This window comes from Dermochelys coriacea, chromosome 10, assembly GCF_009764565.3.
Source record: "Dermochelys coriacea isolate rDerCor1 chromosome 10, rDerCor1.pri.v4, whole genome shotgun sequence".
Taxonomy (NCBI): domain Eukaryota; kingdom Metazoa; phylum Chordata; order Testudines; family Dermochelyidae; genus Dermochelys; species Dermochelys coriacea.
The window spans coordinates 56,902,145-56,930,021 of record NC_050077.1 but is presented as its reverse complement, the minus strand read 5'-3'; the positions used below and the strand labels follow the sequence as shown (position 1 = coordinate 56,930,021).

The 27,877-nt window shown below is 36.7% G+C and overlaps 1 protein-coding gene across 6 annotated transcripts in view; it reads right to left on the bottom strand.

Annotated features, from left to right (window-relative positions):
• Positions 1-501: 501 nt before the first annotated feature.
• The window catches only part of LRRC49 (leucine rich repeat containing 49), a 141,906-nt gene continuing 114,530 nt past the window's right edge, over positions 502-27,877 (bottom strand). For all 6 annotated transcript variants that reach the window (XM_043494532.1, XM_043494536.1, XM_043494535.1 and 3 more), the window contains 5 exons: positions 14,459-14,696; positions 12,280-12,465; positions 7,414-7,523; positions 4,429-4,582; positions 502-1,203 (listed from right to left, as the gene is read on the bottom strand). In XM_043494532.1, coding sequence (XP_043350467.1) covers positions 1,000-1,203; positions 4,429-4,582; positions 7,414-7,523; positions 12,280-12,465; positions 14,459-14,696 — 892 coding nt within the window. In that variant the 3' untranslated portion in view covers positions 502-999. The remainder of the gene's footprint in view (positions 1,204-4,428; positions 4,583-7,413; positions 7,524-12,279; positions 12,466-14,458; positions 14,697-27,877) is intronic.

Below are 27,877 nucleotides of genomic sequence, written 5' to 3'. Positions count from 1 at the left end.
CTTTCAAAAGTGACTAAGCATGTAGGCACAATCCCACTAAGTGCCTATCTGTATCTTTAGGCTTATAAATATCTTTAAAAATCCAGCCCTATGCACTTAAAAGGAAACGTCCTGTTTCAAGATGGAATTTAATATATTGTTTCCAGGTCTTGTGTTTCAAAGAATGTGGGGTGAGCTGGAAATTCATCATTTACTAGCCGAAGGCAGAATAAATTATATGAATATTTTGTATGTATTCTAACAGAATGATAAAATTCATCAAAGCCCCCTTATTTTACTTTGGTATTTTACACATTATAGTACACATTTATAAACATATAAAAGCAAAATAATGAAAACTATCTGGAATTAAAACTAACATCACAGTATGTTTAGTTGAGGATCTTCAATTAGTTTTATTTTGGTAAAATGTACTCCTTTTATAACAGTACTGAACTGGCACCATGCAGTTTTACAATTCATTGTATTAAATAATATTAAGTCTTAAATGATTAGCTCAAGGAGTGTAAACATAATAATTTATTAGCTTCCGCTCATAAAAAATAATATTCTGAACTGTGAATTTTTTTAACCACAGCAGCAAATAGTCAAAAAGGAAACAAATAAAAAGTGTTCAATAAAAAACATAAGGCAAGCATCAGAGTGTGAACTTCTTCCTTTAAACCAATGCTTTAGCACTATAGCAGAAGCATCAGAAACAACAATAAGCAAAAGACTTAGTAAACCATGGCACAGCTGTCAAATTATTTCTATGTCATCAGTTTAGCAAAGGATGCACTGTTAGAATTTTATACAAGAAAACTTGTATAAAAGAAAACTTTTGTTTTGAAAACTAGAGAGAGAAACATTAGCTGTAAAAACAGAGCTCATTGAATTTAAAGGCATCCTTTAAAAAATGTGTCCTACAGTGATGGCAATTTTATATTCTTTTGTTTTATGTCTTTGGGAAACATAACATGCAAGCAAGTCAGTATTGTAAGTCAGCAGGAATCAAGTTTACTATTTTTGATCAGTGATCCGCTGTAGGCAGAGTTTCATGTAGGAATTTTTATTGCGTATTTCTATCACCGCATCCCTGACAAGCTCAATGAACATCTGAGGCCACAGCTTCTGCAAAGACTCGTTTTTCATATTGATGTCAGCAGCTTCTTTCACTAAGTCTTGTATGTATGTCTGGCAAAATTTCTTTCTCTCCTTGATTTCCTGGATGGGAGAACCATTATAGATTGCATAAGACAGATAAAAAAAGCTAAATAACAATGTTTTATTAAAAAGGGCCAAAAGAACTTTAATGAAGCAAAGAAAATAGTGATCTTCACAAAAGCAGAACACTTCATGCTTTTCTCTAACAAATGAATTTAACTGCAAATTGTACAGCCAGTTTTTTTAAATGAATAGGGCCATAGAGCCAAGCTTTTTAACCATTTAACTAACCACTCTCAAATTGTTTTTTCTGAAATTCCATTTGGAAGTAACAATGTTAACTTTCTCTAACAGAATTGGATTTTTTTGTTGCTGTGGGGGATAGGAGTGATAGCATATTATGCAAACTATTACATTTTAGATTATTTTTAAATCTAGGCACTGCAAGAACATTGACATAGAAAAATATCAGTTTACCTATGTAAAATTTTAAACAGCAACAAAGTAAACTACAGTAGGGAGAAATAAACTGGTACACATATACCTTTCCATATTTTCTTTGATGTGAGCATATCGTACATTTTTATCAGTAAATGTCGGTAAACATCCATTTCACCTTTTCTATTGATCATAACAGAAATTTACAGATAGGCAAAATAAGAAAAATGCTGCTTGAGAACCTATTATAGTTTGATTTAAGGATATTTACTTTGTATATTTTGAAATGTGATGTTGACAATATGTTTTAATGGTTATAAAGCTTTAACTTTTTGAATCTCAACATCTACTGTCAGTAAATAATTAATTAGTCTGGCCCCCTGTAATTTCCCACAACTGTGAAAATTTAAATCAATAGAAATAAAAAAATGCTAACTACCCATAATTACACTCAACTGTGAAAATGTAAATTAAAAAATTAAACCAAATCCTTAAAATAAACATCGATATTTCCACTGAAATTTATAAAAAAAAATAAACACTGAATTCTGCCAAGCCTACGTACAACATACAGTATGCACTGTACAAAAGTCATCTGAACTTCTAGAAACTAACTTAATGACAAAAAAATACATTTTGAGTAACTACTGGCACTACATTTTAGTCATTCTTCAATTATACTAATTCTTTTTATGGAGGATTTCCAGGAAGTGCCATAAAAAGTTGTCCTTTGAATAGTTATACTGGTGCTAAATACCTAATCCATATGATTTACAGTATTGTTAAAAACATTAGGTTATGCCTTGGCCCATGAAAACAACACAGACCATTTTTTACGGGAGAAAAAGGAGAGTAAATGCTTTCCAGCTGCCTAGTTTGAAAACTTAATAATCAATTAACCTAATCTACTGTCTTCAGTAATTAGGTCTGACTTGATCACATTTAGTATGTTAGTTTACTGTTAATGTGAAGCAGGAATTTGCAGTTCTTGCCCATCTTGCTTTTCCCTTGTAACAACCAGTAAAATTGGCAGCCACATATGGAATACTATAATGAAGGACAAGGTGTGAATTACTACACTGGTAACAATGTATAGTATGTATACACATGTATAGTTTTAATGTAATCACATGAACACCAAAGCATTATTTTATTACTGTCCTCTGATTCTGGTAAAGTGAAAAACAGGAGTGGCTCACTGGCTTACACTATTAATTACTTTAATTACCTTTACCATTCAGCCATCACTACTACTCCTTTCAAGACTAAACAGCTTTGGTATGTTTAATCTCTCCCATCACACCTCCATGCTATGTCCTTTTTGAGATGACGTGACCAAAACTCAATGCAATGATCAAGCTGAGTATGTACTATTGATTTACTTACCAGTATTGTGATGGGATTTTAATACACCCCATAAATCTGAAGAGTAAGCAAGGGACAAACCTGGCTACTAGAATGTAGAGACTGGAGACAGCTGCTATTAAAGGCTATCCCCTCAAAAAGGAGAGGAGGGAAAAGATCTTCTTTCCCCCTGCTTAAGGGAAGGGGTTTGCAGCCAGAAAAGCCAACCTAAGATGGGCTAGGTTGAAACAAGACAGTCTGTCATTTTATTATTATTTAAATTTGGGCTGCACTAAGATTTCCTCTACTGATATTTAAACAATTTTTGTCATGGCTCTATTCTACATTGAACAATACTAACCCCAGTATTGGATCTATAAGGCACTCTACTGTTAACCTTTTCCCAAGCTGAGAAATGATTATTTATTATTACTCTGTGTTTCCTATCTCAGTCTTGTTTTAATACACCACATGCATCTCTCCTCATGATAACTAGGTCTCTAGCAGTCTCTTGGGAGGCACTGTATTAAAAGCCTCTGTCTAAATTAAAGGATTCTAACGTATGAGAGAAATCACTATACCCTTATAAAAGCTGTGCTTATTTATCCTTATCGTATTCTATTATTCTAGGTAGTTTAAAATTCCAGTTTGACCGGTACCAAAAAATTGATGAGAAAATCCAAGTAAGTTTACTCTTGCATACTCCATGTACAAGTCCTGCATCCTGAATGTGTGATCCATGTATGTTTCACAGTATGGGTAACACCCCTTTTAAGGGGTACAGTGCTGACTACCTTGCCGTCTGATGTAGTTGCTATTTTTATACTGGTAAGCTGAACTATTTGATCATGTGGTTGAAAAACAAACGAATATGATAAACAGGTATATGAAAACACTAACACTCTAAAGACCCCCAGTAAAATTAACAAACAATAAAATTTCCTGGGTGATCTTTGTACACAGGGCTAGTAGAAGAATAAGTTAAAAGGACTGTCTGATGACAATTTCTTAAAATATGCTTAAGTCTGCAATGTACAGTCCAGAACTCAGAGAGGGAGCTCACAAGCAGAGCAGAACTGGACTGAGAGCTTTGGGGTGCAGGAGGAATGACAAAGAATGCCCTTGGTTGAAGTCAGTGGGAGCCATGCTGGCACATCTGAAAGCACAAATTGGTCTATGTGCTTTATCTTATAAAAACATTATTTATTTTTAACTGTGTCAGTTTATTAAAAAATTTTACTGTGTCAGATTATTAAAATTTACAGATTTTTCATGGCACCATTGCTATAATATGGATCTTAGTCACTGTGTCCCAGAGAAATCTGGAAGTACCCAGTAAACTCTTTCAGATGGTGAAAGTGAAAGTGAATAACATTATTTCAGGCAAATAAAATATATGAAAATTGATTAAAAATTAAACTAGCCACCCAAAAGAAAAAAAATTATATTTGGAATGTTTCAGAGTATATGATCTTCACAGGATCCTCAAACTAACACATTTACCTCAAGCTTTTCTGTATGAAACTCCCTTGTGGTGTAATTCAGTATAGCTTGACTTGCATTTTCTCCTCCAACTCTTCTGCTGTCATTACTTTCTTCACTGACAATCCCAGATTTCTTCCCCTTTGCCTCTAGCATATAACAGAATTGCTTCTTCCTGTAGAAAGACAGTAAAAAGATTTACAGATTTAATTATCTGAGACTTTATTAAAGTGCAAATGCTTTTCAGTCATTTTATGTAGCGCCCCCCCCCCCCCTTTTTTCTGGTTGTTGCTTTGAACATTGAGTTTAGGAGTTTTTGGTTTATTGCATCCTGCAGCCTTGATATATACAGAAGGTCCCAGAGATATCCGTCCATTATTTTGTTCCATAACAACTGCAAACTATGAAGACAAATGCTTGTTTTGACACATACCATAACAGGGCTCCAAAATGGAAACTAATCACAAAACTTAAGGAAGGTACTTAAAGTATCCACAGAAATCTAAAAATACTATTGAAACTTCTTTTCCAAAAACTTTTAAACACCTTTTATTTTACAATGTTAAAACTCAAAACTGTTAATTGTCATATATTTCAACTATAAAACACCCATTAAATTTATTTCTGTGTCTCTAGAATGTAATTCAATAAGTGCTGCCCAACACATGACACTGTAATCAGATAAACAGTACACTTACATGTATGCACATCTTTGACAATGTCCTATATCAGCTCCCTATTATCAGAAATACATATACATAGTACATTATATACCCAAGGACTTTGTTCAACTTGTATGACTACATTCTATTTGTGAATCAAGAAGAAAGTGGTCAATATTTCTGCAATGTACAGAAAAACTTATTTTTTTAGTAATTTTAAACAGTGGGATCTGTGTAATATTTGTCATTTTACTTATAAAGGGATTTTCATAAGAGTATGTTAACCCATGTGTTCCGGCCAAATTCTTATTAATTATATTTTGTCTACATAAAATCCCCATGAAGTTTCAACTGGATATGTCTGCCTTTGCTTTCTGGCCTAAAACTTCTAACCAGTACTGCTGTATATTGATGCTTAGGAGACTGCAGTTCAGCGGTGAGTGAAGAAATTCATATTTTTATATAACATTTGAGATTTCTTAATTTCTTATCTCTTTTAATTACCTTGATGGCTCTCTAGTGAGGCTTAATGAATGTTTGCTACGTACTTTGAGATCCTTGGAGGAAGCAGTAAAAGTGTAATGAATTATTTGTATATTGTAAATGTGAAAACAACAATACATGATGGAACAGACCTTCAGAAAATAAATGTAGGCAAACTTATTTCTGCTTGTGACAGAAATGCTATGGAGAAGTGGAACAAAACAAAACAATTTAAGTAAAAATATCTCTCTTCCAAAACAAAACATTTCTCACAGTTTAAGCAAGCAATATATAATTGGTAGTAACATAAGCCAACAAATCTCCGCAGGGTTGGGGACATCAGGGAAGCAGTTGCCCCCTCATCAAGACAGGGACAGTTCAGCTGGTCACCCAGTAGAACGTTGTAGTGGGAAAGGTGTAGGGGACACGGATGGAGCCAGCACTTTTTGGGGCACAAGCAATGCATAGGAGAGCAAGACTTAGGGAGAGCTTAGCACAGGAAGTGCTGGTATGTTATAGACATGTAGGGGGGTTGCAGGACAGCAGCACTGGGGAGTGGAACCAGTTGGAACGGTTGTCCCTGAGAAAATATTAGAAAATCTTCAGTGTAAACATCCTAAGAAGATGTGGACTTGTTAAGGTCCAAACAGTAACAGGCTTCACACCCCTGCACTTCCACGGATTCCAAGAGAAGAGCTCAGTAGGGCAGATCATAGCAGGCACTTACATTGTGGATCTTTTAAATGCCATCACCTCTAGCATTCCCTAACTCCATTCCACTCAGACACTGCTTCTCCTAGTATCCTCTGCTGATCCCCCACATCTGTTGCCTTCCTATTCTCATCCCCTGCATTCTCCTCTTTTCCACAATGCCCTATCTGTATTCCATGCAACCCGTCAGTTTTCTGCCCCAGGCAATTTAAGCATTTTAAAATTAAATGTTTATATTTCTGAATATTAAAAAAAACACAAAAAACCCATAAAAGTGGACCAGAAGAAAGCACATGAGCCTGGTGGGACTAAGAGTTAAGAAAATAAAAGCATTGGCTTTTGTGGAACAAGAGTGAAGCGGGCAGGGAATCTCATTCTCCCCGCAGACCTGGTCTGCACCCTCCCCCACAAAATTTGGGAAGGTATCCGGTGTCAGGAAGGCTATGTAGTACTAATTCTGATCTTGGCTCATCCCAGCCTCCCTGTTCTGAGACTTGAGCAAGGAGAGTTCAGATCACAGTGGGTGCTCTGCAACTGCACCTGCTAAGTAGCACTCATTGAGTGTCCTAAACCAACCAAACTTGCAGTTTCTCCTGCGTGGTCCCCAGTGAAGAACTATCAACAGTTTTCATAACCTGTAAAATGCAGGAAGTAAGATCAAACTTGGCCTTATACAAGCCAATATGAAATTTACTTTTGCTCTTCTTCATTATGTTAATATAATACCCCAAACAGTCTAATTGTATGTGTAAGGAATTAATGTTGGTCTGAATAAATGTAGGTTGAGCCAGTAACTATTTCTAGCGCACACTTAGAGTACAGGACCTTTGACACTATGAGCCACTGAACTATAAAGTGGCATCTCCCTCTGTGATTATTTTCTGTATCATCCTAGAAGTTCATTGCACATATCAATTTGTAACTGAGCTTTTTGTGTGTTTTCTCTATTAACTACTTTATTTATAAAAAAAGAAAAGAAAATCAAGTTCTTTTTGAAAAAACTGACGGTCTAATCTAACCAAAAGCAAGGGTGAACTGATTTAACTGTTAACTTAATTCTTAAGGCACTTATACAAACAAATTCTGGTAAAAATATCATTTCTATGGCTATAAAAGCGTTCCTTCTTAAACCGTTTAAAATAACTTTTACCTGGATTCTCCAAGTAGTGAAAGCAGGCGATACTGGGGCAATTCAGAAGATGCTACATATGCAAGAATGCCAAAGAGCCTTTCAGCCATTACTGTATCATTCTCAGTAACCTGTGAAAAAAAGAGGAATGGAAAACTTTCACAAATCATAAAACTTGATCATGTTCAGAAATGACCAGCACAAATCAAATCAGTTAAAATATGTGCTATATAAAACTGCATATCAGAGATACTCCAGGCATATTTAAAGAAAGGAAACAATATATCTGTACGACTTTTTCAAAACTTAGATTTACTTTTATTGGCATCTTCAATATATTCAAAGAGCAATCACACAAGTTACTTTTGCTTGTTTTACTTATTATTGTCTACCAACTCTGGAAACTTTGATGCATACAATATGATATTCTATGTTTCAAGATACTGCTCATTAAATGTCCAATTCTTCCACCCTGAGTGTTCCAGCCCACACAGATTAATTCTTTACCATGTTGCATAAATTTACAGAGATATATTGAAAACGTTTCTGATCAAGCTGTGATGCAGAAGTGAAAGATCTCTAAGCACTTAAATGATGAAAGATAAGCCATGGTCTCTCTAGACTTTGGCAGTACTATGGGGCAGTCTTTACAGAAAGATTATTTTTTTCTGTAAGGGCTAACTGGCTGGCCTTTCCCAGTCCAGTAAAATTAATTGTTCCCCATAATACTTTACTTTCCTAAACATGAACTATGCTGTTGTTCCAGCATAAAATTACAGCTGTGTCTTTAAAATAATTTCAAACTGTTGATGAAATGACACCATGTACTTTAAACATCTGTGTTCAAAGCCCAATTCTTTTCCCCTACAAACTCTCTAATGATGCTCCACCCCCGACATCTAAATAAAATCTATTCAATTTCAAATAAAAAATGAACACCATAAGCGTTCCCCTTGTCTGATGTCTTCTTTCCCAGCATCGTGTTATGCTACTGTCAAATTCCCCAAGGCAGTCACTGTGTGCTATATGCAAATATTAAATAAGAATGCTAATCTTTAGTGAAACCTCTAGTGTGTTCTTGGTACCATTCACCACCAAAGGATGTAATGGTAACAGCACTTAGGGAAGTACAGATGCATTATCAATGCCCCTTACTAGTATATAATATGTCAAGAAACTATGCATACAATACTCAATGAATCTACCCTGTCATTTGCAAACTATTTATCTTTGCTGCTAAACATTTTGTAAAGTTCCACAATTAAATGTGAACTGGTTTGTTATGTAGTCCAGGGGTTTGTCTAGTTTAGGAAAATTTACACTTGTGAAACTACATTAAAATAGGGTTGGGCACTTCACAGGCAGCCCATACAGCAGGTTGATGCCTGAGAGTAGAGACACTTTGTTGTGGGGGCTGTCTCTGTTTACCACACAGCTCTTCTCTCAAGTGTGGGTTTGGCTCATGAACAAGTTTCATGGCTTTTCTTTCAAACCTGAGTATATTGACACAGCATACTGGAAGGCCTAATTACTTAAACTTTTTTTGGAGGAGGTGTGGGATAAGCAGGGAGGATTAATTTTCTATTTTGTTATTGTTGTAGGCTGAAGAACTCTTTAAAAACATGTTTGTATTTTAAATGGTGCAGTAAATGCTGCATGGAGACACAATATTTAAATACATATATAGTATAAATTGAAAAAGAAGCTTTTAAAAGCCATATTCAGTCTTACAAATCCCAACTTTTTAACAGGCATCTTTTACAAGAGTTCATGATCAGTAAATTTAAAGAAAAGAAAACAAACAAGTAGCACAGTATAAGGTTATTTCAAAATGTTCTCCTGGGATTATTTATGTTTAAGAAAAAGTCCACACAAAAATAGCATTAGAAGTTTAATGACTTGTTTTCTTTTTAAGATATAGCACAATTAAAGGGAGGCATTTTTGCTTTCTATTTTCCTCCCCGTGGGAGCTTTTAGTTCAGTTTAGCTCTTTAACCCTCTCTTCCTATGTTGCATGATTAATTTGTGCTGGATATAGCTAAAAAAAGAGTAAATTATAGACTTCAAATTTCTGTATACTTTATTAGTTATCAGGTACAGACAATTTAAAACAAATTATAATGGCCAGTTTAAAATACTAGACAATTAATTTACTATTTCTCATATGATTTTTACAGTGTAATTATTTAAGTTTCTGGTAGATATTTTGTTAATGAGAACTACAGAAAAACAAATGTAACTACTGCAATTTAGCTTCCTTAACCTTTAATGCTAATCTTGCCCACGATGTTGCTGAAAAATTCACGTCCTTAGGTACAACTTTTTGGAATTACGCTCCATATAGACAGCTCAAATCACTGTAATCCTGAATTTGGTATAATCATTTACACAAATGCAAAGGGAGATTTCAGTCCTGCAAGGTGCCGAGCATCCTAGCTATGATCCCACAAAACACTTAACGGTAAAGCACCTAACTAATCTCATGCTTAAATTGAAGTATGTATTTAAGTGTTGTATCAGGGCTATAGTTTTCAGCACCTTGCTTGCTTGAGCCCTGGGTGAATGACAGATGTATAATTTATCCAGATCAGATGATAGCTTTTACACCCACTTTGCACTGGCACAAATGGGTACACAAGATGCAGATGTATACCTGTATTAATGTACTCCCTTTCTTTTCACTTTAAACAATTAAGGATTTTGTAAGAGGTAAAAAAAATCAAGGGTTCCATTTGATGGAGTGGTGACATAAAGAAAATATTTGAGATCTTATGTATATGCTGTACCTGCAGTTAAAAAATACTATATAAATAATAATCTGCTGTACTAAAACCAGCTGTCAAGTATGCTTTTTATATATATATTAGGGCTCTTGACTAATGGCAATTAACTCACGTGATTAATTTGAAAATATTAATCGCAATTAAAATTAATTGTGATTAATCGCAGTTTTAATTGCACTGTTAAATAGAATATCAATTGAAATGTATTAAATATTTTTCTACATTTTCATATATGTTATAATTGAAATCAAAGTGTACATTATTTTTATTACAAATATTTGCACTGTAAAATTGATACAAAAGAAATAGTATTTTTCAGTTCACCTCCTACCAGTACTGTAGTGCAATCTCTTTATCATGAAAGTGCAACTTACAAATGTAGATATTTTTGTTACATAAACTGCACTCAAAAACAAAACAATGTAGAAGTTCAGAGCCTATAAGTCCATTCAGTCCTACTTCTTGTTCAGCCAATCGCTAAAAACAAATTTGTTTACATTTTCAGAAGATAATGCTGCCCTATTCTTATTTACAATGTCACCAGAAAGTGAGAACAGGCATCTGCATGGCACTTTTGTAGCCAGCATTGCAAGGTATTTATGCTAAACATTCATATGCCCCTTCATGCTCCGGTCACCACTCCAGAAGACATGCTTCCATGCTGATAATGCTCATTAAAAAAATAATGCATTAATTAAATTTGTGACTGAACTCTTTGGGGGAGAATTGTATGTCCCCTGCTCTGTTTTACCTGCATTCTGCCATATATTTCATGTTATAGCAGTATCCAAAATCGGAGAGGGACGAGGTGTGAAGCACGCTTTCGGAAGTCTTAAAAGAGCAACTTTCCAATGCGGAAACTACAGAACCCGAATCACCAAAAAAGAAAATCAACCTTCTGCTGGTGGCATCTGACTCAGATAATGAAAATGAACATGTGTCGGTCTGCACTGCTTCGGATTGTTATCGAGCGGAACCCATCATCGGCATGGACACACGTCCCCTGGAATGGTGGTTGAAGCATGAAGGGACATATAAATCTTTAGCGCATCTGACACGTAAATATCTTGCGATGCTGGCTACAACAGTACCATGAGAAGGCCTGTTCTCACTTTCAGATGACATTAAACCAAAAGTAGGCAGCATTTTCTCCTGTAACTGTAAACAAACTTGTTTGTTTGAGCGACTGGCTGAACAAGAAGCAGTACTGAGTGGATTTGCAGGCTCTCAAATTTTATATTGTTTTATTTTTGAATGCTGTTTCTTTGTACATAATTCTACATTTGTAAGTTCAACATTCATGATAAAGAGATTGCACTACAGTACTTGTATAAGGTGAAATGAAAAATACTATGCCTTCTGGGTTTTTTTGATACAGTGCAAATACTTGTAATAAAAAATTAATGCAAAGTGAGCACTGTACACTTTGTATTCTGTTTTGTAATTGAAATCAATATATTTGAAAATGTAGAAAACATCCAAAAATATTCAAATAAATGGTAGTCTATTATCGTTTAACAATGCGATTAATTGCATGGTTAATTTTTTTAATCGCTTGACAGCTCTTATACATACATATCTATATATATAAGGGCTGTCAAGCGATTAATTAAATATACATCTCCAATGCCAATATTTAAATTCCTTAAAACGTATTATAATAAACCAGAGAAAAGCTTGTTACAAGAAACCCAAGAGGTGAAGTGTATGAATTCTTTAAAATTAAAGAAAAAAAACACAAAAACACAAATTGATTTGTGTTTCTTTATCATATGTACTCAGGAACAGGGTTGAGTTGTCTTTTCCAATTACCAAAAGCTATAGCAACAATAGGTATTTTTTGGGGCTACATAAGTAAAAACAACAGATTACATTTGACGAATGCAGAGCACAGTAAATTATGTGAGGAAGAATATTTACATCTTTTTTACTTTTGCATAACAATGAATGGAGTTGCTCTATTAATTTTTTTAATATGTAATCAATATACATTTATGAAATAAGAATCTGTTCTTTACATTAATGAGCATTAATTTTATAGAAATAATTTTGAAAGCGAAGTTATACGTTCTTTGTATTCCTAAAAAAAATTACTTCCTCTTACCTCAGTTCCATTTATCTTCTGCAGATTAAAATGGTTCAGTCTAAACAGAACATAGTATTTCCACAGAGTAAAGTTGACAACTGGATTTCCCTGAGGATCAACTGTCAACTGTTCCATGCGACGCACCTGTGCTAACGCATTAAACTGCTGCAACATGACAATATTTGTCTCCTTAAACTTCACGTGCTGTGACAAAAAAACAGTCATGAACTATGTTAAACTTACGGCGGAGTACACATAAGACTAAGACAAAAGAACTGTGTTACAGACAACAAGCTCAGTGTTAGATCAGCTGTATTCCATGCTACTTCAATTCTCCTCAGACATGACTAACCAGCTCTTGGGCCCTTCTAAGCAACTAGACTCACTTGATGTATAGAGCTTTTAATACCTCTTCAAAACAATGTGGCACATGATGCATTCCCTCTTTAAAAAGAAGCCCTCTCCCTTTTGTATCCAATAAATTAAAATAAAAACTGGAAAATAAAGTAAGAGATCTCAGTGATACAGACCTCTGGTGGCTTCCGTGTGAGAAAACCTTAGCACTTACTCTTTTAGGTGAAGAAGATTGTAAGCGCACAGTCATAGCTATTCTGTATTCTTTATGAAAAAAATGATGAAAATTCATCAAGGGAGTATTAAAGCATGTAAAAATACAATAGCTGTTAATTGGTTTTTAAGTTTTCAAAAAGGTGTGACCACAACTTTTTTAAGTATGTACAAGGCTATAATGCTATGTTTCAGAGTAACAGACATGTTAGTCTGTATCCACAACAAGAAAAGGAGTACTTGTGGCACCTTAGAGACTAACAAATTTATTTGAGCATAAGCTTTTGTGAGCTACAGTTCACTTCATCAGATGCAACTGATGCTATGGTCACTTAAGACAGAAACTTTGCCTTAACTGTTCTGATTAAGTTACAGGTGTATAGGACACAATTCCCCAGTTTTTTGGATGATTGGTTTATCACATATATTTATTATAACATCATTGTGATTCCTTGGGTTTAAATTGGGTCATTAGCAATAAGAGGGGCAAAAGCCCATGCCCCTTTGTAGAAGTGTTGCAACAACAAGATTTGTTTAAACTTTGTATAGAAAGAAAAGAGTGGGATAGTTCTACACTGTAATCAAGGTAATAAGCAAGACATATTTTGAGCATGTAGAGTCTGACTGCTTCCTGGTTGCACCAGCTGTACAGGTCATGGAATCAGTCAATTCTTCTGCTCCTTCCAACACTGCTTCAGTAGCATCCCTAAAAGGAGGCCACAATAAGCCAGATAGCAGAATGAGGTTTTGAGGAGTTAAAACCTTTGTTGGGATTTTGAAGTCATAACTGGAAATACCTGCCTGAGCTGAAGCAAGTAGGCTCAATTAAGCTCAGAACCTTCTAAAAAAAGCATGGGGTATCTTTATGAGAAGGAGAGGCAGAGGTCTGTTGACCAAAAACCAAGACAGGGAGCTATGAAGGCATATGAGCCTACCTGTTTATAAAAAGAAAAGGAGTACTTGTGGCACCTTAGAGACTAACAAATTTATTAGAGCATAAGCTTTTGTGAGCTACAGCTCACTTCATCGGATGCGATACCTGTTTATACTGTTCTAGTTAGTTTTATGTTATTTGCTTTGATTTTACAGACCCATATTGCCTGGAGGGAATGTGGCCAGAGACTTTGCACATTTATGTTTTTTTGGTTGAGCAAGAACCACAGAACTCCAGAGAGTTCTTTGCTTAACCAGCACCGCCTCTGACCTCTCTGTCTCCAGCTGCTCAGATGCTGGCCTTGATACACAAACAAATACTTCTTGATACAAGGAAATAATGGATCAACAATGTAAAAGTACTGTATTTCCATCTCACAATTTAGCAACCCTTTTCTATTTTATGAAGGGCCAAAAGAAATGTTTGTGACAGAAATAAATTTCCAACCTAAGAGGAATTCTTCAATTTGCTTTGAGAATTCTGACTCAAGTCTCTTGCTCAATCAAGAAGGCCTTATCAAGTCAAAAGTACAATTTAGACAAAACTGAGGAGTTATACAAATAACCCAAATTCATATACATAAGTGATGATAAGCTGAAAAGTAAAGGTTACTTGACCAAAATAAGGTGTTAATAAAGATCATCCAAATATTCTGTAGCTATTCAGACTTCTGAAATCTCAGAGGAAATGTCTTACCACAGAATTAGGAAATCTGATCTTCAGTTTTGGTAGCACTTGAACAATTTCATCAAATTCTATGAACATAAAGGAGACTGTGGTGATGGTTCCAGCTGTCTGAACACTCCAGTTTCGATCCAGGGATTCCAGTGCTCCAGAACCATACAAGTAAAGAGTATCTCCCTCCACTTCGACTAAGTAAGAATCGAGGCCAGATAAGCCTTGTACAGCATTGCTTAGTATTGTGTCAAGAGACCTGTGAGGGGAAACAAACAGATATAATATAAAAGAGAAGATATCTTTTGGGGCATTTGATTAAAGTGAATATTAATATTCCAGAAGTCCTACACTTTACCAAAGCCTAACCTCTCAAAAATATGCACTAATTTTGGGTTTCCAACTTCAGACACCTAGACCTTGATTTTCAGAGATGCTATAAATGCCATCAAATAATGTGGATGCACAGTGTCATTGGAGCTGGGCACTCCAACTCTGTGGCACCCAAAATTAGCAATCATTTTAAAATTGTGGCTAAAATGTTTGACTATTTTGTGCTGGTGTTGATTGCTACAAACAGAACTTCAACATGTGCATTTGCTCAAATGACTTTACTTTCAAATTCAGGGAACAAAACTAAGGACTCGATCCTGTAACAATTTACCCAGCATGCATAATTTCTCATGCAACTAATCCCACTACACTGGTAATTGTTTGCAGGATCAAACTCTGTTTTAAGATCAAACACAAGGACTACAAAACCAAAGAAACAGGGATAATAATGCTATTAACCATAAATGTTGCATAAATAGGCAGTTTCATTTTTTTCTATACGTTGCATCATTCACCACTTAAAAACCCCAGGCCATGTTTTCTGACCAAGACATTACTTGACTTAAAGATGAGATTACTAAATCATTGCCTACACATCTTGGGTCTTATTGACCTGATTTAATCCTGGGGACAAGGATGACTTCTCAACAGGTTAAGGCTCTAGATTAATATTAAAAACAGTGAATCCAATTCCATGACTTTATCTGAACACCTTATTGTATCATCTACAATCTTATGTCACACCCAAATATTCTTTTGGGGCCTGATTCAAAGCCCATTGAAATCGTAGGAAATCTTCCATTAAATTGGGTTTTAGAATAGGCCTCAGAGTGATGGTCACCCAGCTCCAGGCTTTTTTTCGGGTTTTTTTCTCCCCTTAACCCATCCTGTCACATTGAAGCAACAATATGTCAAGGTGCTGTGGACAGCCATTTATAGGATTCAGATAGTGTTATTGTTTTTTCTGTGATTCTTTCAGAGACCATCGCTTAGGCCCGATTTATTTCTGCCAAGCAAGAATCATTTTTACCCAACGGGGTATTTTCTTAGCCCTGCAGTAAGACAATTTGTGTCCACTAGACACACAGGCCACATATTTCAACTACTTCCTGACAGGGCAGGTTATTGCTCCTTAAAAAGAGCCTGTCAAAACCTCTCTTGATTGACCAGAACTACTCAATTTTTGAAGATCAGCCAGACACTTAAGTCTAATAGCCTCACAACATTCCCAGCTTCTTCTGGCCTGAAGGAAATCTAACTCTTTAAAGTGACCAATTCTGATGGTATTAAAATAAATTATAGCCCAGACCCATATCTGGAAGAACACTTTTTTCCCTTCAACTAATCAGCATCAAATGTGCTAACTTCTGGAGAGGTAGGGCTCAATGTTTCACAAACTATAAGTTGGCTCACTACTACTTAATAATTCTTTAAAAAAAGAAAAAAGTCTCGTACAGCCGTGTTGAATTGTCTTCAAAGATAATACACCAGATTCTAACTGTGTGTTTTCTCTGCTAGATATCTTCATTTATTGTAAATCTTCATTTATCTTGTGAGACAGTGCATCATTCTTGAGAAAGAAGATGAAAAATTAAAGTGGACATATCTTTCACTATAACATCAACCTATACGAGTAGAACCAATTGCTTTTTGTCAATCTCCAAAAGCATTTTTGACTTCCACTTTTACAGCAGTCAGACTCCAGATATGCAACTGTGATCTCTCCCCTTTGACTATTAGAATTAACTGCAAAAAAATTTGATGAAACTTTCTGTGGTGAAAAATTCCATTTTGTTGAAAATTTAATCAGGAACATTTCTCAGGACCAAGATGGATTTTTTTTTTGAGAATGGAGGTGTGTGTGTGTGTTGGGGGTGGTGGGAGAGACAACACAGACAGACTGACTCTACAGCTGAACTGTTAGGGCACGGATATGGGAGATGCAGATTCAAGACTCATCTTCAAATCAGGCTGGGTAGGGATTTGAGCCTCTGTCTCACACTTCCCAAGTGACTTCCATAACCACCAGGATGTATGTGTGAGTGAGAAAGAGAGAAAAAATTCAGACGATCTTCTGTTTATCCCAATGTGGAACAAAATCAAATGTCAAAACACTGTAATTTTTTGCAAAACACAATTATTGTTTTCTGGCTAGCTCTACTGACTATTCAATTTTAGCAAAGAGCATAAGAGAAAGAACTTTTAGAGAAACAGAACAGCTGACTGGTTTGATCAGGTAAGAGGGTTTATAGCTCACACTATCACCCTCTACACCAAAGCCAACTGCTGCAGTTTATCACAGTGACATGGATTCAGAAGTATCTCCACTCTCATTGCATTATTTAATTCCCTATTGGCCAGATAAAGGATAAAAATGTTTCCTTCACTGATTGGGCAGGAATAAATTTTCTTGTTTTGTAGAGGAAAGAGAATATTAAGATTTATAGCAATAAAACAAATTCAAAATGCAAAAGGTGGCTGAACAGCTTAAAACTCACTCAGGTGGGAGCCCCTTAAATTAGTTCTAGGTATACAGAGGGAGAGATCAGTCTTTAGTGCCTAGATCACCAAAACAAAAAGTTAAGACACCCAAAATTGCATGAAGACATTCTAAAAGCTATAGAAAAAGTTTGCTTTGTTTGAATGTTTTTTATAATCTGACATTTTTGTAATTTTATTTTTTAAAAAAATAAGCAGTATGATTTCTACAAGACTGATTTTCCAAATTTAAATTACAACTTTCAAAAGAGCATGAAAGTTTATTTTACACATTGTATTTTGTTATAGTAGGTTTAGCTAAAAAAAGTCACAACATTCACAGTCGAGAAATTATCAAGAATAAACCAACTTCGCAACCAGTATCCAATGTAAGTAAAGAAAATATTACGCCAAGATCTTTCCTATAACTGCATGGAAATTTTTTTTAAAGTTCTATTAAAGAAGAGTCTTCTCAAGCAGTCCAAACAGTGAATCCATTAACATATTAATGTTAATCTGCTGCAGCTGTAATATTTGGCATCTTGTATTAATTAAGATATAATTTGCACAAGTGATTTAGAATTAGGATAGAGGATGTTATTGCAACTTGTTCCCCACTGAATTTAAAAATGAGAAGGTCCTTGATTTGTGTAAAAGTAATTTCTGGTGATCAATAAATCAGCACCTCCTGTGGTTATGAGGCAGTACATACTTAAACATGCTGATTCACCACTTTACTCACTCCCTGCTTTAATCCTAAAATAGCTGATATATGAATATTCTAAAGCTATGTGGGATATACAGTGGAATTACTGTATTAAATACCCCGGCTGTACATGGCAATATCTATATTAGGATACAATAATATTTGAACAAGGTGTCTAATGTTAACAGTGGTATTATAACGAAGTTTTGAGATGTTTGGTTAGATAAGCAATCTAATAAATCCAGTTATTTAGCTACAGCGGTGGTTAACTATTTAGATAGCAACAACAACAACAAAAAATTGCAGCATTGTATCTGGAAAGCAGAATCTATGGGCTAGTGGCAAATAACTGCAGAAATCTGGGACCGGGGACAGCAAATCCAGACGGTAAAACTATTGTTCATCATTTGCATGATCAATGTCTAACTGTGGCATAAGTATTACTAGAAATTGTGTAATCCTGTCTTTGTAAGGTTGACATAAATCAGCTCTAGTCTATCACGAATTCCTACCACTTATGAGCATTCTTATATGTGTGAGAAGTTGCACTAGAAATAATTGACCTATTACTACTATGACAGAGCAGAATAAAGGAAGAAGCGTGGGTTGGAAGGATGTCATTCTTTACATTTAATTTTGAAAGCACAGTTTTCTGAAGTCATTGAACAATCTATCTTTGTAGCAGGACATTAATACTGCTCAGATTACAGGTATCACCTTCTCTGTGGAAATAAGTAACAAATAATTACAATTAAAAGCCCGATTTGGACATGGGTTTTATTCAGCTGAAGCCTTTTCCCAACTTAATTAAATTTAACAATTTTATGTGATTCATAGAAATCAGCAAGAGTTGTTTCATTCAGTCCTCTTTTACTTTTAATATTTATTTCAAAAATTTTAACACGTCTTTGTGCTCCCTTCAATTCTGAAATCTTACCATTGTTCTCTAACGGGAAAAAAGCAGTGTATATTTCACAAGGGAGGAGATTAACGATGCAAGTGTATAGTCACAAAGGACAATAGGGCGAACAGGGGATGGAAAGGGATTAAAATGAATGAAGAATAGTGACCTAATTTCCCAATTTGTCTAAAAGTTTATCACAACTTTGAAGTTTGATATACTTTAACTCACTCAGTTTTACTCAATTAGTAGAAAGAATTCCTTTATAACAAGGTAGAGATAATGCCTCTGACACCACTAATGAAACTAAAAGAATTATGCAATCATCAATTTACATAAGTAGCAGGTGTCCACACCAGTGCACCTTATGCAGGATATGAGCCTTTGTCCGCTACTTATATGAATGTGAGATTACAAGAGGTTTTTATGTTTGTTTGGTTGTTTTTTTTTTAACTGGCATTATCAGAAACATTCTCTGACAAATCATGTCTTAAATATCAATCTAGGCATATTATACATAAATTGTTTTCTTCTAAGTAGTTATACAATATAAAAAAACCATAAAATGCCAGATTAGTGCTTCTATGGGTGTTATATATAACAGATACTGTATATTAGAATGAAAATATGACAAAGATGTTAAAAGGAACATTCAAGTTGCTAGGTACAGCACTCATGAGTTAGGAAATGTCAGAATTAAAGTTGCCTGTGTAAAATTAATTTGCTCCTCCTGTGATTATTAATAGTGATACAGTCAATTGTGATACAGTATTTATGTACATGATCATATAACTTTTTCCACAGGACCCCTGCCTCATTCAGTCTACAATAGGGGCATGGATCAATTAATGAGCTGCTATTCAAAAGCTGTTTTTTTTCCCTTGTTGTTCAACGTGCGGTCATAGGCCTTATTTACTGCACATTATTCAAACCCTGCTCTGAAGACACAATTATTAATTTCCTTGTGGGCTTTTCCACTATAGTAGCTGAATGCTTCACAAACATTAATTTATCTTTGCAAACTCCATGAAATGAGTGGTACTATTATCCCAATTTTACAGTTGGGAAGCTAAGGCATACAAAGACTAATATCAAAAGCATCCACTAATTTTGACAGGTTTCAGAGTAGCAGCCATGTTAGTCTGTATTCGCAAAAAGAAAAGGAGTACTTATGGCACCTTAGAGACTAACAAATTTATTTGAGCATAAGCTTTCGTGAGCTACAGCTCACTTCATCGGACGCATTCGGTGGAAAATACAGTGGGGAGATTTATATACACACACAGAGAATATGAAACAATGGGTTTTATCATACACACTGTAAGGAGAGTGATCACTTAAGATGAGCTATTACGAGCAGGAAGGGGGGGGGGGGAGGAAAACCTTTTATGGTGATAATCAAGGTGGGCCATTTCCAGCAGTTAACAAGAACGTCTGAGGAACAGTGGTGGGTGGGGTGGGGGGGAAAAAAAACCATGGGGAAATAGTTTTACTTTGTGTAATGACCCATCCACTCCCAGTCTCTATTCAAGCCTAAGTTAATTGTATCCAGTCTGCAAATTAATTCCAATTCAGCAGTCTCTCCTTGGAGTTTGTTTTTGAAGTTTTTTGTTGAAGGATAGCCACTCTCAGGTCTGTAATTGAGTGACTGGAGAGATTGAAGTGTTCTCCGACTGGTTTTTGAATTTTATAATTCTTGATGTCTGATTTGTGTCCATTTATTCTTTTACGTAGAGACTGTCCACTTTGACCAATGTACATGGCAGAGTGGCATTGCTGGCAAATGATGGCATATATCACATTGGCAGATGCGCAGGTGAACGAGCCTCTGATAGTGTGGCTGATGTGATTAGGCCCTATGATGGTGTCCCCTGAATAGATATGTGGACAGAGTTGGCAACGGGCTTTGTTGCAAGGATAGGTTCCTGGGTAAGTGGTTCTGTTGTGTGGTGTGTGGTTGCTGGTGAGTATTTGCTTCAGGTTGGGGGGCTGTCTGTAAGCTAGGACTGGCCTGTCTCCCAAGATCTGTGACAGTGATGGGTCATCCTTTAGGATAGGTTGTAGATCCTAATCACAGTTAGGAGTTTTTGGAGATTTTAGCTGTTAAAATTGAAGATATCTCCACCGAGTACGTGTGAACTATTTTTTCAGAGGCTTATATAGTGGCCAAATTTGGGCAGATTTTCACTGGGACAGCAAAAGGCCATCCCTGAAATCATCCCCCTGCCAAATTTCAAGTCCCTGATCCAAAGCATGAGGTACTTGAACATTTCAAACTAAAGGTCCCAAAAATTTTTTAACATGGGGGAAAAGCCTAGTTCTTGGAAACGGATTAACCGTTTTGGCTGAAATTTTCACCAAAAATATTTAGCCTGAGACAGCCATATGGCATGGAAAATTTCAGCCCAAATCACTGAAGTTACGCAAAGTTAAAAGCCACTGAAAATGGGGTCTTATATTATATATATATATATATATACACACATACATACATACACACACACTCCAAATATATACACACACACACACACACACATATATATGTTTTGGGCAACCTTAATAGTAGTCAGTGCTACCAGCCCCACCCATACTACATAAAATATGCATAAACTACTATTATCTATATAAATATATATCCTTTTTGCAGCAAACTTTCATAAAAGAATGAGCTTACGTTTACCTTCTTTCTAATTTTTCCCTTCCTTTGTTCTTTTTATTTCTGTTGATCACTCAAAATAGCTACCCCTCAGTTTCTTTTAATGTGCCCCCCTTAACCTAGTAATTCTGTATTCAATATTTTCTAAAATTTAAGTATTTAAGAACATCATTTTTAACTTGTTCTCTCGCTTCAAGATTCTATTTGCTTTTCAGAATCTGCCTCTCTTCAGCCTCTTCTCTGTTCCCTTCCAGTATACTCTATCATTTATTACGATATCCTTCTTCCCAAATCACACAAGATCCCACTATGGCACTGTTCTCTCAAATTTTTCTACACGTATTACACTCTTTTTCCTATGATCATTCACTTCCTTTCCAACACTGTGTGAATGCCAGGGCTACAAATGATCAAAGTACTGTATTCTCTCCATTTTTAGAGGCCTCCTAAGATTTGTGAAAACCCAAAGATTCTTTTCATAGCCGATACAGGGATGATGCATAGACATTAAAGGCTAGAAAGAAAAGGAGTATTTGTGGCACTTTAGAGACTAACAAATTTATTTGAGCATAAGCTTTCGTGAGCTACAGCTCACTTCATCGGATGCATTCGCATCAACTTCATTATCAACTTCATGAAAAAACTCGTACAGATACAGACAGACATCATCTTCCTCTCCAAATGCAAACAGATGGACATCATACCAAAAGGACTGAAGGTAAAAAATCCATTACAATCTACATACCACACAGACTATGCTGACAGCTTGTGCCACACACACTCAAAGAAACTGCAGAACCACCTGATCAACATCCCGTACAGCAAACAGGGAAAGATTAAGAATGGGCTCTCAAAACTGGATACTCTCATAGAGAGCCAACCTTCCACACAAACTTCCTCGTGGCTGGACTTTACAAAAACTAGACAAGCCATTTACAACTCACACTTTGCTTCTCTACAAAAGAAAAAGGACACTAAACTATCTAAACTACTACATGCCACAAGGGGCCACAACAGTGGTTCCCATAACCCACCCAGCAATATTGTTAATCTATCCAACTATACTCTTAGCCCAGCAGAAGAATCTGTCCTATCTCGGGGCCTCTCCTTCTGCCCCTCCAACCCCACGAACACGACACAGTTCTGTGGTGACCTAGAATCCTATTTTCGACATCTCCGACTTAAGGAATATTTCCAACACACCTCTGAACAACATACTAACCCACAGAGACCTTCCTACCAACACTACAAAAAGAAGGATTCTCGGTGGACTCCTCCTGAAGGTAGAAACAACAGACTGGACTTCTACATAGAGTGCTTCCGCCGATGTGCACGGGCTGAAATTGTGGAAAAGCAGCAGCACTTGCCCCATAACCTCAGCCGTGCAGAACACAATGCCATCCACAGCCTCAGAAACAACTCTGACATCATAATCAAAACGGCTGACAAAGGAGGTGCTGTCGTCATCATGAATAGGTCAGAATATGAACAAGAGGCTACTAGGCAGCTCTCCAACACCACTTTCTTCAAGCCATTACCCTCTGATCCCACTGAGGGTTACCAAAAGAAACTACACCATTTGCTCAAGAAACTCCCTGAAAAAGCACAAGAACAAATCTGCACAGACATACCCCTGGAACCCCAACCTGGGGTATTCTATCTGCTACCCAAGATGCATAAACCTGGAAATCCTGGATGCCGCATCATCTCAGGCATTGGCACTCTGACAGCACTCCCTCCTCAGGCCCTACGCTACCAGCACTCCCAGCTATCTTCGAGACACCACTGACTTCCTGAGGAAACTACAATCCATAGGTGATCTTCCTAAAAACACCATCCTGGCCCTGTACACCAACATTACACATAAAGATGGACTACAAGCCGTCAGGAACAGTATCCCCGATAATGTCATGGCTAACCTGGTGGCTGAACTTTGTGACTTTGTCCTCACCCATAACTATTTCACATTTGGGGACAATGTATACCTTCAAATCAGCGGCACTGCGATGGGTACCTGCATGGCCCCACAGTATGCCAACCTTTTTATGGCTGACTTAGAACAACGCTTCCTCAGCTCTTGTCCCCTAATGCCCCTACTCTACTTGCGCTACATTGATGACATCTTCGTCATCTGGATCCATGGAAAAGAAGCCCTTGAGGAATACCACCATGATTTCAACAATTTCCGTCCCACCATCAACCTCAGCCTGGACCAGTCCACACAAGAGATCCACTTCCTGGACACTACGGTGCTAATAAGCGATGGTCACATAAACACCACCCTATATCGGAAACTTAGTCACCGCTATTCCTACCTACATGCCTCTAGCTTTCATCCAGATCACACCACACGATCCATTGTCTACAGCCAAGCTCTACGATACAACCACATTTGCTCCAACCTCTCAGACAGAGACAAACACCTACAAGATCTCTATCATGCATTCTTACAACTACAATACCCATCTGCCGAAGTGAAGAAACAGATTGACAGAGCCAGAAGAGTACCCAGAAGTCACCTCCTACAGGACAGGCCCAACAAAGAAAACAACAGAACGCCACTAGCCATCACCTTCAGCCCCCAACTAAAACCTCTCGAATGCATCATCAAGGATCTACAACCTATCCTGAAGGACGACCCATCACTCTCACAGATCTTGGGAGACAGGCCAGTCCTTGCTTACAGGCAGCCCCCCAACCTGAAGCAAATACTCACCAGCAACCACACACCACACAACAGAACCACTTACCCAGGAACCTATCCTTGCAACAAAGCCCGTTGCCAACTCTGTCCACATATCTATTCAGGGGACACCATCATAGGGCCTAATCACATCAGCCACACTATCAGAGGCTCGTTCACCTGTGCATCTACCAATGTGATATATGCCATCATGTGCCAGCAATGCCCCTCTGCCATGTACTTTGGTCAAACTGGACAGTCTCTCCGTAAAAGAATAAATGGAATCAAATCAGACATCAAGAATTATAACATTCAAAACCCAGTCGGAGAACACTTCAATCTCTCCGGTCACTCGATTACAGACCTGAGAGTGGCTATCCTTCAACAAAAAAAAACTTCAAAAACAGACTCCAGCAAGAGACTGCTGAATTGGAATTAACTTGCAAACTGGATACAATTAACTTAGGCTTGAATAGAGACTGGGAGTGGATGAGTCATTACACAAAGTAAAACTATTTCCCCATGTTATTTCTCCCCCCCACCCCACTCCCCACTGTTCCTCAGATGTTCTTGTTAACTGCTGGAAATTGCCCACATTGCTTGTCACCATGAAAGGTTTTCCTCCTTCTCCCCTCCCCCCGCTGGTGATGGCTCATCTTAAGTGATCACTCTCCTTACAGTGTGTATGATAAAACCCATTGTTTCATGTTCTCTGTGTGTGTGTATATAAATCTCCCCACTGTATTTTCCACCGAATGCATCCGATGAAGTGAGCTGTAGCTCACGAAAGCTTACGCTCAAATAAATTTGTTAGTCTCTAAGGTGCCACAAGTACTCCTTTTCTTTTTTGCAAATACAGACTAACATGGCTGCTACTCTGAAACCTGATAGTAAGTAAATCTACCATAGGTATACTTGGTCCTGCCTCAATGCAGGGGACTGGACTTAGCCTCTGAAGGTCCCTTGCAGCCCTAAATTTCTATGGTTCTACAAGTGCAGAGCACACTTTCCTTTTATGATCTTTTGAAAAGATAGGTTTCAGAGTGGTAGCCATGTTAGTCTTTTGGTAATCCTCAGTGGGTCAGAGGGTAATGGCCTGTAGAATGTGGTGTCAGAGAGTTGTCTAGCAGCCTCTTGTTCATATTCCAACCTATTCATAATGACTACAGCACCTCCTTTTGAAAAGACAGACTCTGGATTTTTTAAGGCCAGAAGGGACCATTAGATCCCCAAGTCAAACTGCCTGTATAACACAGGTCATAGATTTCCACCCAAATACCCATGTACAGAACCAAGTAACTTGTGTTTGTCCAAAGCATAATCTTCCCAAAAAGCATTTAGTCTTTATATGTAGATATCAAGAGATGGAGAATCTACCCTTCCCTTGGTAGTTTGTTCCAATGCTTAGTGGCTTGAAGGCAAAGCAAACTTGAAAATAAACATTAATTTATTGGAAATCTGTTCCCACCTCAACAAGTATGGGAAAGATGGAGATTGTGAACAGATCCCTTATGAACAATATTTTCAAAACTTCTCCCCCCTTTTTCCAATTAAAAAAATAGACAAATTTCAACTAGCCCTATCTAAGATATTACAAGTGGGACTGAATGGGCCAACGACCATCTCTTGTGAAAGCAAATGCTATTTTAGGACCCCTAATCTCAAGTCAGAATTTGATCTACGGTTCTTTTTCCAGCATGTTCAGAAACCAGTATGCCTACTAGTAGCTAATATCTGGGACTTTGAAGGTCAGCTTTCCAGTGGAAGAGAAACCAATGCTGTAAAGATATAATAAACTGCCCTTTCTCCCTCAAGGCACATCAGACTTTAAGCAATCTCAGTACTTCCCAATATCTTATTGATCTAGAAAGCAGGCTTCCTGTGTTCCCCTTTATACCTATCAACTGATCTCAACTGGGAATTGAGGTCCCTCTCCTCTCACCTCAATTAATACTATTCACATACATCTAGTAGTAGCCAATGTAAAAGTAGGAGAAACCAATGAATGGCAACAAAGCTGTGCTTTCTGTACACTCTGGGGTATGTCTACACTGCAGTAAAACACCCATGGCTGGCCCTTGTCAGCTGATTTTTGCTCACAGGGCTTGGGTTGCAGGGCTATAAAATTGCAGACATTAGGGCTAATGCTGGAGCCTGGGCTCTGGGACCCTGCCTCCTTGGGGCCCAGCTACGGGTGTTTTATTGCAGTGTAGACATATCCAGAGAGGTTTGGTGGCCTTTTATTTTGTTTTTCATTTAGTTTTGAAAGTGTAACAGAAGCCTGTTCAACTTGAACTGAAATCTTTTCATCATCATAACACACATCATAAAGGGAGTGTAATGGGCTCCCTTGATAATCTCATTATAAGGTATAACAGTGTCCCATGATTATTCTGAATCAGATCATATTGAAATGGGAACATAACATGAGTTTTCTCAATAATATTCCATAGCAACATATTTTAACAGGGACTGCATTTTAAGTTTATATTATATTTGTAATGGACTTTGAATCACTGTAAACCAATACATATATAATATTAGAAAATGCAACATCTGCACATGCACACTGTTTTAAGTTTCAGCCGAAGTCTCTTTGATTTTTCAAAATATGAAAAGGCAGAAGGATCACAGTAACAAACTGTGAGGAAAGTTTAATTTTTAATCAAGTAAGCAATTTTAAATTTGAATAATTTAAAAAGCACGTAATTTTGTAGCTGTATGGCTACATAACTAACTTAAAGTTTATGTAGAAAACAACATACTTGGATGATTTGAAAATATGTACATCCACTATTTTTGCAAGGCATACCTGGAACATTATATTGGTACCTTCATTTGAACAGATTTAATATTGAATACTGCTGAAGGATATATATGTTTGACCTATTTACAGCTGCCCAATCAATTCACACTTTTTTCTTTTAAAACGTCTTGTATCCAGGCTGACTTTTAGGCCTATCTAACAAACAGATGCTGTAACAGAGGGCACTCTGGCAGAACACAAATGACAGCAGTAGAATCAGGCCGGTTTGATATATGTTTTGTTGTACAAAGGAAGAATTTATATTAGGAGTACCAGAGTTAGACATATCACTACACTAACTCTGCCTTAATAGACTATCATCTTCGGAAATATTCTGACTAAAAAGATACAATGCAGATACCAATATAAAGCAGCTCAACTTTAGGCTTAAAACCTGCATGGCATATGATACAGCTCACGACTACTTTTTAAGATCCAAGTTTTTAATTTAACAATAGTAAACATGTTTAATTATCCTTTTGAGATTTGTATTGAAGGAGTTGGATGCAAGAAAGAAAATGGATTTCATAGCTGCCATGTCTGAGAGAGGCTTGTGCACTATGACCCTCCTGAATGAAAGCCATGTATTGTAGCACCTGCAGACCTCAAAACAGGGAGCAGTATTACATACTACAGGTGACATCCTAGATCCACTGAAATCAGCAGCAAAACTACTTAATTCAGTGGGGCCAGGACTTTGTTTAAAAACCCAGGCATGAATTAGGTACAGTTTTGTTTGTGATCTTTTCTCCTTTTTAATACTCATTGTCTCAAAATATCTACATTGTTTTAACAAAGGTTTTTTGTATTTAATTCCAATTTAGTGTAAAATTTCTGTGATACTGAATGAAGGTAAAGAGGCATGTATAAAGAAAAT